At 44.5% G+C, this 15,294-nt stretch overlaps 1 protein-coding gene and 1 pseudogene across 2 annotated transcripts; one reads left to right on the top strand and one right to left on the bottom strand.

The window, feature by feature from the left end:
* The first annotated feature begins 1,527 nt into the window (after nucleotides 1–1,527).
* Nucleotides 1,528–4,860, top strand: GADD45A (growth arrest and DNA damage inducible alpha). Its single transcript, XM_081088148.1, has 4 exons — nucleotides 1,528–1,923; nucleotides 2,431–2,532; nucleotides 2,776–3,013; nucleotides 4,092–4,860. The coding sequence occupies exons 1-4, from the start codon at nucleotides 1,880–1,882 to the stop codon at nucleotides 4,203–4,205; spliced, it is 498 nt and encodes a 165-aa protein (XP_080944274.1). The 5' UTR covers nucleotides 1,528–1,879; the 3' UTR covers nucleotides 4,206–4,860.
* Nucleotides 4,861–13,317: 8,457 nt separating this feature from the next.
* On the bottom strand, nucleotides 13,318–15,294 carry LOC308515529 (serine/threonine-protein phosphatase PP1-gamma catalytic subunit-like; annotated as a pseudogene). The gene is made up of 3 exons: nucleotides 15,290–15,294; nucleotides 14,288–15,181; nucleotides 13,318–13,388 (listed from the first exon to the last, which is right to left on the bottom strand). The product of its transcript is annotated as a serine/threonine-protein phosphatase PP1-gamma catalytic subunit-like (transcript).

The following is a 15,294-nucleotide window of genomic DNA, read 5'->3' as shown; positions in this document are numbered from 1 at the left end:
CCAAATGATGACTCAGGCCAGATTGTGTAATTCAGGTTTTGTTTGCAAAACTGAAAGTGCTCAGCACTTACCTAAATTTCAAGTTTAAGTAATTTTTAAACAAAGACATTATGTGTTAGGATTTAAGGTATAGATATGAAATACACAAGCACCCTTGGATAAAATTATGAATTAGCCACTACCATTCCTTTACTCAAGCATTGTCCCTTGCTGACAATGCAGTTAGTGATTAAGTACAAAATAACAGCTCAAATAAATGAGCCAGAAAACTGACCTATCACTTTTCTTTTCCATTAAATTAAGACCAAGAGACCTGGAGAATATTTTGTTTAGAATGATATAAAAACTCCCATGTACCTTTGCAAAAAATTACTTCTGTGACCTTTGACTATAGAATAACCTTAGTAATGCAAGCACTGTTTTGAATGCAAACATAGGAGGGCATTTTCACCACTTTTGGTGACTTCAGGAGGTTTAAGACATGTTTTTTCATTTATTGCATAAACTCATAAAACAAAGGAAAGAACTTTCAGCCTATTCAGTGAAAGTCTGTACATTAAAGTTTGCTTTTTGAAAATATGCCACTACTGCTTACTTTCCACCCACAGGTTGCCATTATCTCAAAGGTGAAATTTTAGCATATGACTAAAGGTCCTATAGCTGCAGCTTCATGATTCAGCATCTAACATCAATATTTCAGAGTGAGATCACAGGCTCGCTGTGGAAGGTAGTGACATACTTGCCTGATGCAAGAAAGCTTAGGGCATATTGAGAGCATTTTGAACTTAGACTGTGGCTTGTGTGGGTGTCAGACATTTGTCTCGTAGCTAGTGGGGGTGTAGAAGGATCCCACCTTGGGAAAGGCTCTCTGAGAGGTGAATTTGGGTTGTAAGGCTAGGATATCACACGTGTGGTAACCAACTCCTCCTGAGCATGGTTTTCCAGACTTACCCTGGGCAGGTGGGAAGCCCTTCTGCTTTCTGTGGAAAAGATTCCAACTTGGTTCCCGGCCACCACCAAACACAAATGTGTTGATTTTTCTTTTTTGAGCTCCCAACCCTTGCAACCTTCCAAAAATAAATCAAACCAGCCATCAGGGCACCAAAATAATACTACTGGTAGTAAGCAGCTTTGCCTAGGCTTTCATAAACAACACTTCTGAGGCAAACTTTGCCCCAGAGGTCTGGACACATTCTTTTTATGTAACCTGCTTAGTAATAATTACTAGACTTGGGTGCATTAACCCTGAAAATAGATTTTAATAGCAACCCCTAAAAACAAAAGACATGAAACTACAATAAAAAAAAATGTGCACCAACTAGAAAAACACTTGGCAGCCTGCTCCAGCCCAAGCTGAAGACAACAACCTCTCCCCACTCCCCTCCAAGGCAAAGAACTCCTGTCCTGCAAACCCGGCCAAAGGGATCAGAGCCAGCTCCAGGCCCCGCCCTCCGTATCCCAGCCCCGCCCCCGCACCGGGCTAGCTTCCGCGCAGCTCCTCCCCCTTCCGCTCCTCAGCCTTGTTCCAGGAGCTGGGGTCAAATTGTCTCCAATGCTGATTTGCATAGCCCAATGGCCGCGCGTATGCAAATGAGGCTGGAGGTGGTTGGCTGGGGGTTGGCAGGATAACTCTCGTACGCGGAGGCCTTTGTCCTTCAGTGGCTGTGAGGCAGCTGAGGTGTAGGTTGCGCGGCTCTTGGTGGGGCTGAGTGTGGAGCCCGGCGGTGACGGGCGGACGAGCCAGGCGGGAGGGCCGGACTGCGCGGTGGCGGCGGGCGCTGGAGGAGCCTGTGAGGGAGTACCGAGCCGGCGCCCGCGCGCCCTAGGGTGCAAGAGCTGCCCCGCCGCTCTCTCTCTGTGGGGGACCTGCAGTTGCAATATGACTTTGGAGGAATTCTCTGCTGGAGAGCAAAAGACCGAAAGGTAAGGCGGCCGGAGCCTCTCCCGGAACTCTGGCCCGCTGTGCACCCCAGTGCTGCCGGGCTGTGGGAGGCTTGCGGTGGAGTGAGCTTGCAAAAGTTTGCAGAGAGTACCTCTCGTCTTTCTTCCTCGGGGACCCTCCCAGGGGTGCCCGCGGACGAAAAGAGCGTGCCCCTCCCCAACCCGGCTGAGCCCTTCTGAGCCCTTGCAAAGGGTAGAAGGACCCTCCTTGCCGGTGCGGCGCCTGCAGCTGGCATCCTGTGTCAGCGCCCGGCGCCAGGGACCGGCTGCGCCCTCGGGGGAGGGTGGCGGGTGGCACTCTTGGGGCTTCTCCCGGGACTCCCAGCTTCTAGGGGTCATGAATGGTGAGGGGGTCGGGGGTTTGCAGAAAGCTGAGGTGCGCAGTGGCTCATGCACTCCCGAGGGAGGGTCGCGGTGCAGGGAGAGCGGGCGGCCACAGCCCCGAGGGGCCGGGACTGACGGGACCCCTTTCTCTGGCCGGCATTGCAGGATGGATAAGGTGGGGGATGCCCTGGAGGAAGTGCTGAGCAAAGCCCTGAGTCAGCGCACCATCACGGTCGGGGTGTACGAGGCGGCTAAGCTGCTCAATGTGTAAGTGGGGCCCTCGCGCGTCCTTCCTGGCACCCCCTCCCACCCGACCCCGGGAGGTCGCGCGCGCGGGCGGGCCCTCGCCCTGCAGCGTCGCTTCCTGCTGTTTTTCATCCGCGGCTGGGTGTCTGCCCCAGGGGGAGCGAGCGGATCGGGGCGTGACCCCCGGGACCCGGGCGGGTGTTGCGGGCACCCACCAGGGCTGGTGGTGCCTCTGCGCTCACCTGCCCCACCCGCTGCCCGCAGCGACCCGGACAACGTGGTGCTTTGCCTGCTGGCCGCCGACGAGGACGACGACAGGGATGTGGCACTGCAGATCCACTTCACCCTCATCCAGGCGTTCTGCTGCGAGAACGACATCAACATCCTGCGCGTCAGCAACCCGGGCCGCCTGGCCCAGCTCCTGCTGCTGGAGACCGACGCCAGCCCGGGGGCCAGCGAGGGCGCCGAGCAGCCCCCGGACCTGCACTGCGTGCTGGTGACGGTGAGGGAGAAGGGGTCTCCGTGCTGGGCGGGGTTAGCGTCCTGGAACTCAGGGCGCCGGGCCTGAGAGTGGCCAGACTGCAGAGTGGAATGGGTGGGGGTCAAGAGCGGGGCTGCCTTTGCCCCATTAGCGTGTGGCTGGACTTTCAGCCGAGATGTGCCAGTTTCATCATCAGGATTTTCTCTGGTACAGAACATGTCTAAGCACGTTGAAGGCTGCCAGCAGCGGAAGAGATCCTTGTGAGTCAGCACTGGCAGCCCAGCTACTCCCTACCTACATCTGCACCACCTCCCGTGACTAATTCCTTTAGCAGGGCAGATTAGATAAAGCCAAATAAATTCCTGGCTCACTCTCATTAAGGAGTCAGCTTCATTCTCTACCAGTCAAAGCTAAAAATAGAAATGGTGTAGGAGACAGACCTAATTAATTCCCTAGAAATGCATGAAGAGGATAGTGGAAATTTTTTCTTTGCAATCTTGCATTTTTTTTTTTTTTTATGGAGCTTTGTTTTCCTGATTAAAAAAAAAAACAAACCTTTGGTAGGTAGATAACTTGTGGTTGCAGCGGTCCATGTGATAGCTTTGCCTCCTACATTTTACTACTTTTTGGCTGCCTCATTTTGTTACTGAAAAATACTACTCTGTCTTTTGGGAGGATAACAGGTGGCAATTCTAGTGAACTGCTATGCAGCTCTCAACTCACTGTGAGCACAGCATGGAAATATTTCTCAGTTGTTTCATTCAGGTCTCTGCCACAGTACAAGTTTGGTGAGACAGACCTGTGAATGATACTCACATGCAAAACTGAATAAATATTGTCATGCAAACATATGCATATGGCTCAGTGGATTGCATTAGTTCAAACTTTGCAGAGTATAGTTTAGTACACAATTACCCTTAGTGGTTTTGCAGGAAACCCATTGACTTGGAAGAAATTTTGTTTTTTATGGTTGTAACTGGTCTTCATGTCGCACAGCCAAAGTATAGAATGTTCACGTGTCTTCCCCTTAACAGTAGTGTAATTATTAGCAAATGCTGAATCTTTAATAGTAAATTTATTTTTCTGAATTTGATCCTAGAATCCACATTCATCGCAATGGAAGGATCCCGCCTTAAGTCAACTTATTTGCTTTTGCCGGGAAAGTCGCTACATGGATCAGTGGGTTCCAGTAATTAATCTTCCTGAACGGTGATGGCATCTGAATGAAAATAACTGAACCAAATTGCACTGAAGTTTTGAAATACCTTTGTAGTTACTCAAGCAGTTACTCCCTACACTGATGCAAGGATTACAGAAACTGATGTCAAGGGGCTGAGTTCAACTACAAGCTCTGGGGGCCCAGAGTTAGATGACTTTGCAGATGGAAAGAGGTGAAAATGAAGAAGGAAACTGTGTTGAAACAGAAATGCAAGTCAAAAGGAACAAAAATTGCAAAGAACCACGCAGGAAGGAAAACAAACTATGTATTAATTTAGGATGGTTGAGTTACATTTAATTAAACCAAATATGCTTTGTTAAAGTTTAAATGTGCAGCAGTTGTTTGGGTATTTTGGGTTTATATGCCTGCAAGTAAAAGAAAAGCAGAAAGGGTTAATCATATTTTAAAACCATATTTTATTGTATTTTGATGAGATGTTAAATTCTCAAAGTTTTATTATAAATTGTACTAAGTTATTTTGACATGAAAGGTTATTTATGCTATAAAATTTTTGAAACAATACCTACAATAAACTGGTATGGAATAATTGCATTATTCCTTAAGGTGTGCTTTTGTTTCTTTTAACTTGGACTTTATTTTTAAAAAGCTTTTTAATATGAAAAAAATTAAAATTTCTGAAATCATATGTATAATATGTGTGTGTCTATATATAGAAGGCCAGTATCTGTGTATATATGCATGTATATGTTTCTACTTTTTAAACACTTGGGCTCGACATGGGAGCATCCTTTGATTTTTTATTCTTTATTTAACAGACATTTTTCTGATGCCTTACTCTGCACTATGCACAGTCAGAAAATGAAGAGGAGTTGGGTTTGCAGTTAGGAAAAAGGAGTATTAAAGCTTGTTCAAAGATTTAAGTGCTACAATTAGATGATATGCAAAATGCTAAGGATTCAAAGAGAGGAGAGTTACCTGCAAGACAAGTGAAGTTTTTACTGGAGAAAGATCATTCTGTGTGGATCTTAAAACATGAGTTTTATTTCCCTAGCTAGAGAGGGGGGAAAGGATATAGCTGATAATGGCGCTAGTTTGTGCAAATGTGTGGAGCCTGAAAGACCAAAACCTGTTCCAGGCACAAAGAATGATCCTGTGAGTGCCGCTGGTGTAGAAAGATAGGGAGAGATAAAGGCGAACAAGGGCGGGGGGGGGGGGGGGGGGGGGGGATTAGGCTCAGACTGAAGGACATTCTGTCACCCTTAGGCATTTGGGCTTCCTTCTATAAACTTTGGGCAGTCAGCAGAGGCCTTCACGCAGGAGTGACGCGATCAGTGTTCTAGGAAGATAACGCTGGGGACTCAGAAAGACGGGCTTATTGGGATAAGCGGCTGTAGGTAAGAAGGCCAGTTAGGAAGTGGCTGTAACAGTCAGGGCTGTGCCTTTTGCAGAACCATACTTGGGGAATAAACAGGGACGTGGCTTGGCCAAGAGTTCGGATGCCTTTCTTTCTTCTCTTTTGAGAGCTGTGTGCCTTCCAGCTGGACATTTCTGCTATGGTTCTGAGGAGTCGGGTTAAATGATGTCAGATGGGAGAGATGGAAGAAAAGAGGAAAAGAAATAAAAGGCTTCCATAGAACAATCATCTTTTAGTTGGAACAATCACTTGATAATTAACTGCAACAATCTCATGTAGATATAGCCAAAGAAAGCAAAAATGCTTCTGAGGCCCTGACCGGTTTGGCTCAACGGATAGAGCGTCGGCCTGCGGACTCAAGGGTCCCAGGTTCGATTCTGGTCAAGGGCATGTGCCTTGGTTGCGGGCACATCCCCAGTGTGGGGCGTGCGGGGAGCAGCTGATCGATGTTTCTCTCTCATCGATGTTTCTGACTCTCTGTCCCTCTCCCCTCCTCTCTGTAAAAAAATCAATAAAATATATTTTTTTAAAAAATGCTTCTGAGGCAAAAACTAAAACGTCGCGTTAGTCCACAGGATTTTTGCCTACTTCTCAAACCATGCCCTCCATGGCACCCCTGCCATCTGCCTCCCATCTTTGTCGTGACTACATGCAATCAGGAAAAAGTAGAAATCAGAGTAGAGAAAAATAAACCAACTAATAAAAAGCTCCAAGTTTCTGCATAGCGTATGCATAGCATAGGCCCACGAGCCCTTCACCTTGCCATTAAGTTGCTGTTTTTCCACATCTGTGAAAAATGTGGGGTTTTGGGCCTTGTTAAGGCTTGTATTTTATGTAAGCCAGCCCCCAATCCAAAATATAACTGGTATTTAATATTTGTTTTTTATGTTACCAAAAGATTGAGGGCAGTAAGCTTTAATTTTTTTTTTTTACCTTCCCACTAAAGTAAGTATTTTCAATTATTTGCCAAATTACTTGATTGAAAACACTCCTGCAAAGGTGAGTTAAATTAAACTGGGAAAACAGAAGGGAGGGAAGCAGGGTTGTGGGTGCAAAGAGCATGGGGATTGGCCAGTATTAGTCCCTCCCCATCCTGTTTTCCTCATCTGTGAAATTGAGATAAAATTACCCATCTTGCAGAGCTGTTGCTTCCTACAAGACTGTTCCTTCCCTGAAGGTAAGAGGTAATGTCTGGTTCATAATTATAGCCCAGTAGTTAGCACACTTCTCAGTGAGCAGTAAGTGTTAATATTTGTTGACTAAATGAATGATTTAGAAATACTAATCAATGCAGACTACATGGCGTGTGATAGGTGCTCACTATAGTGTGTCTATTACTAAAACCCACGCGGATAGCAACGGGAAACCTTACGGCACCAGAGAAATGTTGCTTATAACATGTATTTTAGGAAAGGAGTTTATAATCTCTATTCTAAATCATGATAGTACTTAAAGATATGAAGTGATAGTATACATTCTGCAGGTTGTTTTGTTTCAACAAAATCTCAACAATAAATGCAAAGCTGTTGTTTTGATTTTTAAGTTTTAACTGTTGTTATTCTTTTCTGATTGAACATTATGTAAAGTTAACATGGCATTGAAAAATCCACTCATGAAACATAAGCTAATTGTAAACGTGTGGAATTACCTGCACGTCTTCTACCTCAAATTGATGCTAATATTTATTCTGTTGTCGCCTTAAATGCCATTAAACCTACTTATTGAAAGTTGGCGGAAATGTTACAACAGGAACAAAAATCCCCTTAGTGTTGTCTGTGGAAAATACCTATTTTTCCACTGCCGACTTCACCTCAGCATCATAAAATAGCATTGCCTCCACCTTTCTACAATTAACCAAGGCTCAGGAGGTTAAACTTCTATAATGAATAGACTCATGAAGGTAACTAATCTCCTATAAGGCATATCATTTTCCAGCTAAAGAAAAAATGGTCATTTCTAGGAAAGAGCTGTTTTTATACTGTCAGTTGGAAGCATTTCCAAAGCATGTTTTGAGCTACCTTACTGTAACCTTTGTGAAATCACTGCTTCCTCAATTCTCAACCATGTGGGTTAAATTTTGTTCTTTGATTCGTGGTACAAGGCTTCAAACGGTAACGAATATTTTCTTCAAATGAACAAAACTCGCAATGGCCTGATTTAACACCATGCAGACTGAGTTGAATCTTTGTTTTTCCTCTCTAACAATCCTTAGATAAATATAAGAAATTCAGTGAAAAGGTTGTATTCATGAAGACTACCAAAAAATACTTAAGGAATGCTTACTGTGGGCAAGGGACTATGGTGGTGATTTTGAAGTCAGACACATACCCTGGCCTCAGGGAGTTTGCAGTCTAGTGAAGCAATAAGACATGTACATCGATAGATGTAATCCAAAGCAAAAGAAGTGCTCAGTACCATGAGAAAGGCCCAGAGAATTGCTTTGGGAGTTCAAAGGGTAGACATCTCTGGATGGCATATGGGGATGAAATGGGGGAAAGGTTGTAAGCTCTTTGATCAGAAGCTAGCATTATATTTTGCAAACAGCACAAATTACTATAGCTCCTCCAGTTACAGTCAAGTTACATCAGGATAATCCCACTGAAGGTGGGAAATGCATTTAATAACTGCACTCTGGAGTTTCGGCTGTTTCCCCTCATGATCCCAGGGCTGACCTGGAGCTGCGGCTGCTGCCATTGCCCAGCATCACAAGAGAGCATTGCATATCGCTAGCCCAGGAAAAGATGAAATTCAGATTTCAAAGTGCCTTTTCTACTGAATGAGTACTGTTTTCATGCCACCATGAAGTTGAAAATTGTCATTTGAATCACTGGAAGTCGGGAACTGTCTATATAATTGATAATCCTGCGAGGTCCCGTGAAGGAGACACAGACATAGCCTATAGGAGTGCCTGTCCCTAAGAAGTTTATAATCAAAATCAAGGGCAGCACCTTCATTCCTTTAACACTGGTTATTGAAAGCCCATCGCATACCTGGCACTGTGTTAGGTCCTGGGATTACAGAAGTGAGAAGCAAGGTCTCTGCCCGCAAGGATGTGCACAGTTGTGGAGATGCCCGATACCTGCAATACTGGGTGTGAAGCAATGTCGGGGTAGACTCAAGGCTTAGGTGTTCCTGGGGGCAGGGAAGCTTTGCCAGATCAGTGAGACCCGAGGGATGAAGAGACCTGCCAAGGACTATGAAGAGCATGTGTTCCAGGAAGGGGAATTGCAACTTTTGGGGGGTATGAATTCAACATGTTTGGGGTCGGCTTCTGGAGGCTACCTGCCGAGCACTGTTCTGTGCACTTTATTTATAGTAACTTATTAGCACTCACTACAACCAAATAGAAGTAGGTACTATTATTATCATCACCATTTTGAAGGTGAAGGGATTGATATCCAGAGATTAATTTGCTCAGGATCATTAGTAAGTGGCAAATCCATCCAGGATGCAAACCTAGGCAGTCTGTCTATGTTCTCTAATGACAGGTGGTGTGGGAAAGATGGTATGAACCATGATCAGCCTTGCAAGCCAGGCTCTTCTCACTAGGTGATAAAAAGCCATTCATTTAAAAATAACTTAAAACATGAGAGAGGTAAGGAAAGGACGAAACTATGGCCCATAAAGTGTATCTTGGAAACTGGTAGCCAAGATAAATATGGCTTACACAATGTTCAGAAAAAAAAAATGTTTTTATTGTCAATTTTTAAATTGACAGCTGGTTTGGTTCAGTGGATAGAGCATCAGCCTATGGACTAAAGGGTCCTGGGTTCGATTTCAGTCAAGGGCATGTACCTGGATTGCAAGGTTAATCCCCAGCCCCAGTCAGGCCCATGTGGGAGGCAACCAATTGATGTGTCTCTTTCACATCGATGTTTTTCTCTTTCTTTTTCTCCCCTTCTAGTCTCTAAAATCAGTGGAAAAATATCCTTGGGTGAGGATTTTTTTTTTTTTTTTTAAAGAATAAACATGGAGAAATTTCCTAGAAAAATCCTGATTTCTATCGTTTATTGAAAATTTGTTATCTGTGGCAACAATGGTTCCAAATTCTGCATGGCAGCAATTGGCTAGAGCTGAGAGGAGCACCTCACTTTTATTTATTTTATTACTTGTTAATCCTCACCATTGATTTCTATAGAAAGTGTAAGGGAGGGGTGGGAGAGAGAGAAGCATCAACCTGAGAGAGACACGTTGATTGCTTGCCTCCCACACTCGCCCCTACCAGGGCTGGGGAACCTGCAACAGAGGTACATGCCCTTGACCAGGAATCAAACAGGAGACCCTTTGGTCTGCAGGCTGACGCTCTCACCACTAAACTGGCCAGGGCAGGTGCCTCCCTTTTAGATAAAAGGGTTTCCGGTTTACCACAGACCTCACCCTTCACCCCAACAACTAATGTCTCTCAGTCTGGGGCTCAGAGTCTTTCTGTGTAAAAGACAAGCTGTTTGCACTGTCAGAATTTCTCAAATTGTTCTGATGATAACAAAGACCTGGAGGTGTTTATTTAAAAGACAGCTTCAAGACCTCTTTCCAGGAGCTTTAGATTAGGGGCGTTGGGATAGGCTGAGAATTTGGTTTTTTTTAACGAGGGCTTCAGGTAATTCTTATTATCAGGGAACTCTGAGGAATGCTGCACGCTCTCCGCGCTCTCGCTCTCGGAGTTCTCCCAGCTGCAACTCCGCAGAGCCACTCCACCGTCTCAGGGAGTCGGGGTGGGAGGCAGAGGCTTTCACTGGATTGGCTTCCAGTCTCCAGGCTGTCAGCCCACGAGGAGCTGAGGAATACACATCTCTGCAAGGGCTGAAGAGATTTCCAAGGAAGAGTTTTAACTAAAACAATTTGCTCCCTGGGACAGAGAAGTCACCAGTTTACTAAAGTGATTACTGCACAAGAACCACAAAAGGTGGGGCCGTCCTCACGCAGAATGGCTCTTAGCACTGCCTTGAACTGACCGATGAGCCGACCTTATGTGCCAGACACAGCGCAGGCACTTCAGACAGGGCAAGGAAGACGCTGATCAGCATGATAAAAGCCTGTTTTTGCACAGCTTACTGTGCAATGTCAGGAACAAGGTGGGAGCTTGGGAAGTGAGTGGCATTCCCACTTTTCTTACGTCCATTAGTACTTTCTGGCTTATTACATGTTGTCACATTGATTAATTCAGTTTCTTGCTAAAGCAACTGAAGCTCAGTGAGGTCAAGGGACACCTCCAAGGTCACATGGCAAGGAAGGGGAAAAATTCAAAATTGCACCTTGAGCTCAGGCCTCTGTGAACCTGTCTCTCAGAGGCCAACCAGACAGCAGAGGGTGGAACTAATTGGGCCTAGTCTTCGACTTATCCAGTAAGTGGGACCGAGCCTCAGGAAAACCAAAGGAGACAAACAGCAGGAGGAGGGAATTCTAAGAATTGTTCTTTTTCATCTCAGAACCTTAAAGGCAGAAGTGATTTTTGTGTCCCTGGGTGCTCTTATGCTAATGGATTTTCTGCAATTAAGTGCTGAGAAAGAACTTAATGCAGAGGAGCTGCAAGCTTTCTTAGTATCACCACTTAACACCTGATTATATCCCCATATTGTAGTCATATTACCATCATCAAAATAATCCCTTGACAAGAAATGGCTCACCTAGAGAAGGACCTTCTGACTTCTTTTGTTTCTTTGTGTAACTAATAAAGACAGAGCTGGTCAAAGATAGAGAGTAAGAGTATAGCCTTTGAGACAATGGGCTGCTAGAGCCAGAAAAAGCTGGGCTTGGATCTTGGATCCTAGCTAGAACTTGGGAAAGTTAGTGTAACGTCTCTAAGCCTCAGTTATTTCCCTTATAAACAGGGAAAACGCCTGACTTGCGTGGCTCAGTGGTTGAGCACCAGGAGGTGGAACCAGGAGGTCACAGTTCAATTCCCGGTCAGGGCGCAAGCCCAGGTTGCGGGCTCAATCCCCAGTGTGGGGTGTGCAGGAGGCAGCCGATCAATGATTCTCTCTCATTATTGATGTTCCTATCTCTCTCCCTCTCCCTTCCTCTCTGAAATCAATAAAAATATATCTAAAATAAAAAGGAAAAACGAACAAGGCTTATATCATAGGTTTGTTGTGAGAATTAAAGGAAGCAATGCAGAGAGCACTTAGCTCAGTTTCTGAAAGCGGTCAACATATGTAACCCCATAACCATGACATCTCTCATGAGTCGGTAGTTTTCTATGTACGTGTGTTATGTATGTTTTCTAGGGAATTATGTGATGTTGGTAAATTAGAGGGTGATCTAAGTAAAAAAAAAAAAAAAACCCGGTAAACTATATAGCCCAACAGAACTGAATATGGAAAGACACCATCCAATTAAGTTTTGTTAATTTCCACTAATCTAATGCTGTTTCTATTAACTCAATTTGGCTCTTTCTCACTCATTTGGATTATCAGAACAGTTTCTGTTCAAAACCAAAGGTTGAGCCTGTTCTGTGTGCCAAGTACTATGCTAGAACTTGCTACACAAAGGTGATTGTGGTACAATTTCTTCTACCTGCAGTCTAGAAGAGGAATCTGACAAACATAATTTTCAAGTCGGTGTGGTGCCGTGGCAAGTTTGGGCATGTGCTGTGTGTGTGTGTGTGTGTGTGTGTGTGAGCTGGTGGTGGTGTAAGGAGGACTAAGACTTCAAGGCAAAGGAGATGCTTGACCTGAGTCTTGAAACATGATTAGGAGCTGGTCAGGGGAGAACAGCGTGATGAATGAGGGACTTTTTTTTTTTTTTAGTCTGCAGTGTTTGCTAGAAAATTAAGTGTTAGGAAGGGAGTGGAAAGAGAGAGGCTGAAAGGTAAACAGACAGCAGATCATAGAGAACCTTGTTTGCCCTTCTGAGGAGCATGGGCTTGTCCTGCAAGCAGTTTGAGGGCTCTGAGGATTTTATGTAGAAAATGAAAATGGTCCAATTGGAGTGTTCTATGGCTCACTCTTCCCAGATGATCCAACTGCCCAGCCACAGGGTGCTAAGTGGGATCTCCGGGTGGGGTGGGGGTGGGGTTAATGTAAAGGGACAGCTGTTCACTGTTCTTGTCTGTCCTGCCCATCCCCCTTTTCCTCCAGTGAACGTTCTTTCCTCTTTGCCCCTCACCCCAGCCTCAAGGGTAAATTTGTAATATAGGCCTGGCCAACCGTCCTGGCCATGATGTTTGGTTGGGGATCGATCTGTGACTTCAGCTGGGCCAATCGGATCTTCCTGAGACTTTTCTGCCCCAGTAGAGAATCTCCCTCTGGTGTTGCCCAGCTGGTCGATTGCTGGCCCGCTTGCCTGCCACAGAAAACAAGTCTATTCCAGAGCGAAAGACAGAAGGTGGAACCTGAAAGCAGAGCGCCTGCATCCAGCTGCACCTGAGGCGAGGCCCATGGCTTTTTAGTAATGTGCTTAAGCTTGTTTTTGTTTGTTTCCAGAGCAATTTATTCATTCAAATCTATTAATATGCCACCAACAGTGCTCCTGTGTGTATTGTGCTGATAAATAGACACTGAGAGGTTTTAACAAGTTCGTCATTTAATAAGTCTGAGTTCACTTTTATTACATGGTATTGTACATAGTCATCTGTGGAAACAGATTTCTCTTTAACAGATTTTAGTTTTAAAAAGTCACAGGTTATATACGTTCTGTGTAAACTGGTGGATAGCATGTTAGTACCTTTGTTTTGACTTAGAAGTCTCAACTTCATGCAAAATAAAGAATATAGGCCAAAGAAAGCCTAATGGGTCACTCGCATAGCACAGTGTTGTGTCTGTAATATGGAGCTTTCTGCAAGGACAGGTTCAGGCCTGATGCAGCTGTAAAAAGATTACTTAATGAATCAACTATGGAAATTGTACAAAATGTTGTTAACGTTTATAGCTTAAACTGCACTATGTTACTAATTGCTATTCAAACTCAAAAACCTGATTCTGAATCCTCAAGAAGGTGCACAGGCACACAACCATGCCTTCTTATACTTAGGGGTGTGTCGGTACATATTTCAACAGAAACTTTGGCTTTAGGAATGAGTCACAAGCATTTAAAATAATGGCTTTCATCATCATTTTAAGTATACGGTAGGGGAAAGTGTACTTTAATTAAATACACATTATACCAGTGATGCTGGCAAGGTTGAAAGTTACTCCTAATGTTGATAACTATAAAAATCAGTTTGTACATGACAAGACAATGAGAGAAATAAGCAATCCCTTTGAAATGAATTCTTAAAATTAAAAAAAAAAATGTTCAGTGGGTCGTACCAACAGTATGCATTTTATGACAATAACATGCACAGATTGAGCCTCTAAGGGCTCTCTATATGAGCCTAAAGAAAATGAGCACTTATGTATTCATGGCTGTAATGAACTTAAAAAAAAAAAGGTCAATTATTCACTTACCTCTTAGGATAAACTATCCGGGGGTGTACAGATTTAATACCCCCATTAAAACTGCTTGCAAAAGGAAGAGAGAATGAAATAAAACATTTTCGCCCCCCCCCCCCCTTGGGAGTGAAATCTTTCATTTGCTATTATAACCAGCAAATGCCATTCATTAAGTAACTCAAAAATGGAAGGGAGGCACAAACACACTATTTGAGCAAGCCGACCAAAACACATTCCAGTTTTAAAACTGAAGGTTATGTATTCTATATTACAAAGTCTTGACTAGGCAGTGTCAAAAGACAGCTCTTTCTTTGCTTGCTTTGTGATCATACCCCTTGGAAGTGGTAGGATCTCGTGGCACTCAGCTTCCTTTTCTCTGCAGCTTTTAAAATCTGAAAGGATCACCTCTGTGTTTCGTCCACACTCATCGTGGCACCTGCATCGCCAAACTCTCCACAGTAATGGGGTGCAGAAAACAGTGACCAACTGCCTCTTTGCAAAAAAATTCCTATCCATTTCCAACCACCGGATGGGCTTTACATTATAAGATCCAAATCAAGCTTATGGAGAAATTCTGCAACCACCTCTGCACCAAATGTCAAGAACACGCCTGTCATGTTCACCCCAGCCTAAGATCTCATGGTTGGGGTCAGACCACAAAAGATCACAAAGAAGAACTTGATCTTGTCCATCAGTTGGTCACACAATTCGCCAAGCCTGCCCCATAGATTGCAGATCTGGTGTTAAGCCTCCATGACAGCAAATAGATTCTCATCCACAACGGGTGCTGTCGGTAAACAGTTAAAGCAGTCTGTGAAAGTTTTCCATAGTTCAATGTTATATCTTCTTTTACATTCATCATAAAATCCATAAATTCTATTGATGCTGGCGCACTTGTGGTCTTGGGGTATTTGACTTCGTATGCAAGTAAGAGGCAGATAGTCTCAATGACCGCTTCCCCCATCCACATAATCCCCCAACAGGTAGTTGCTTTCCAGCGGGAAACCACCGTCCTCAAAAAGTCTAAGCAAATAGTAGTATTGCCCAAGGCTATCACTGCATATTTTGAGCAGTGCTTCAAGTTCCAGCAGGATAGGCTGACTGAGAAAGATCTCTGGGGATTTTAAGCGCAATCCTCTGATTTCATTCTCTGGTATCTGGACATTCTTACTAGGCTTGGACCTTCTCACTCCAGCAGCCTTTGGATGATGCTATGTTGAGTTTTTCTGTATCCACCATCCCTTTCCCACCGCTGACACTCTTGACCCTCTGGGCTCCACTCAGGGACTCATGCCCCCATTTCCAAGCTACACACACAGCAGGCCACCCCTCACTGCAT

The sequence above is a fragment of the Myotis nattereri genome (genome assembly GCF_964212035.1).
Source record: "Myotis nattereri genome assembly, chromosome: 3".
Classification (NCBI taxonomy): Eukaryota; Metazoa; Chordata; class Mammalia; order Chiroptera; family Vespertilionidae; genus Myotis; species Myotis nattereri.
The sequence above is the reverse complement of the archived record's forward strand: the minus strand, read 5'-3'. Positions and strand labels throughout refer to the sequence as shown.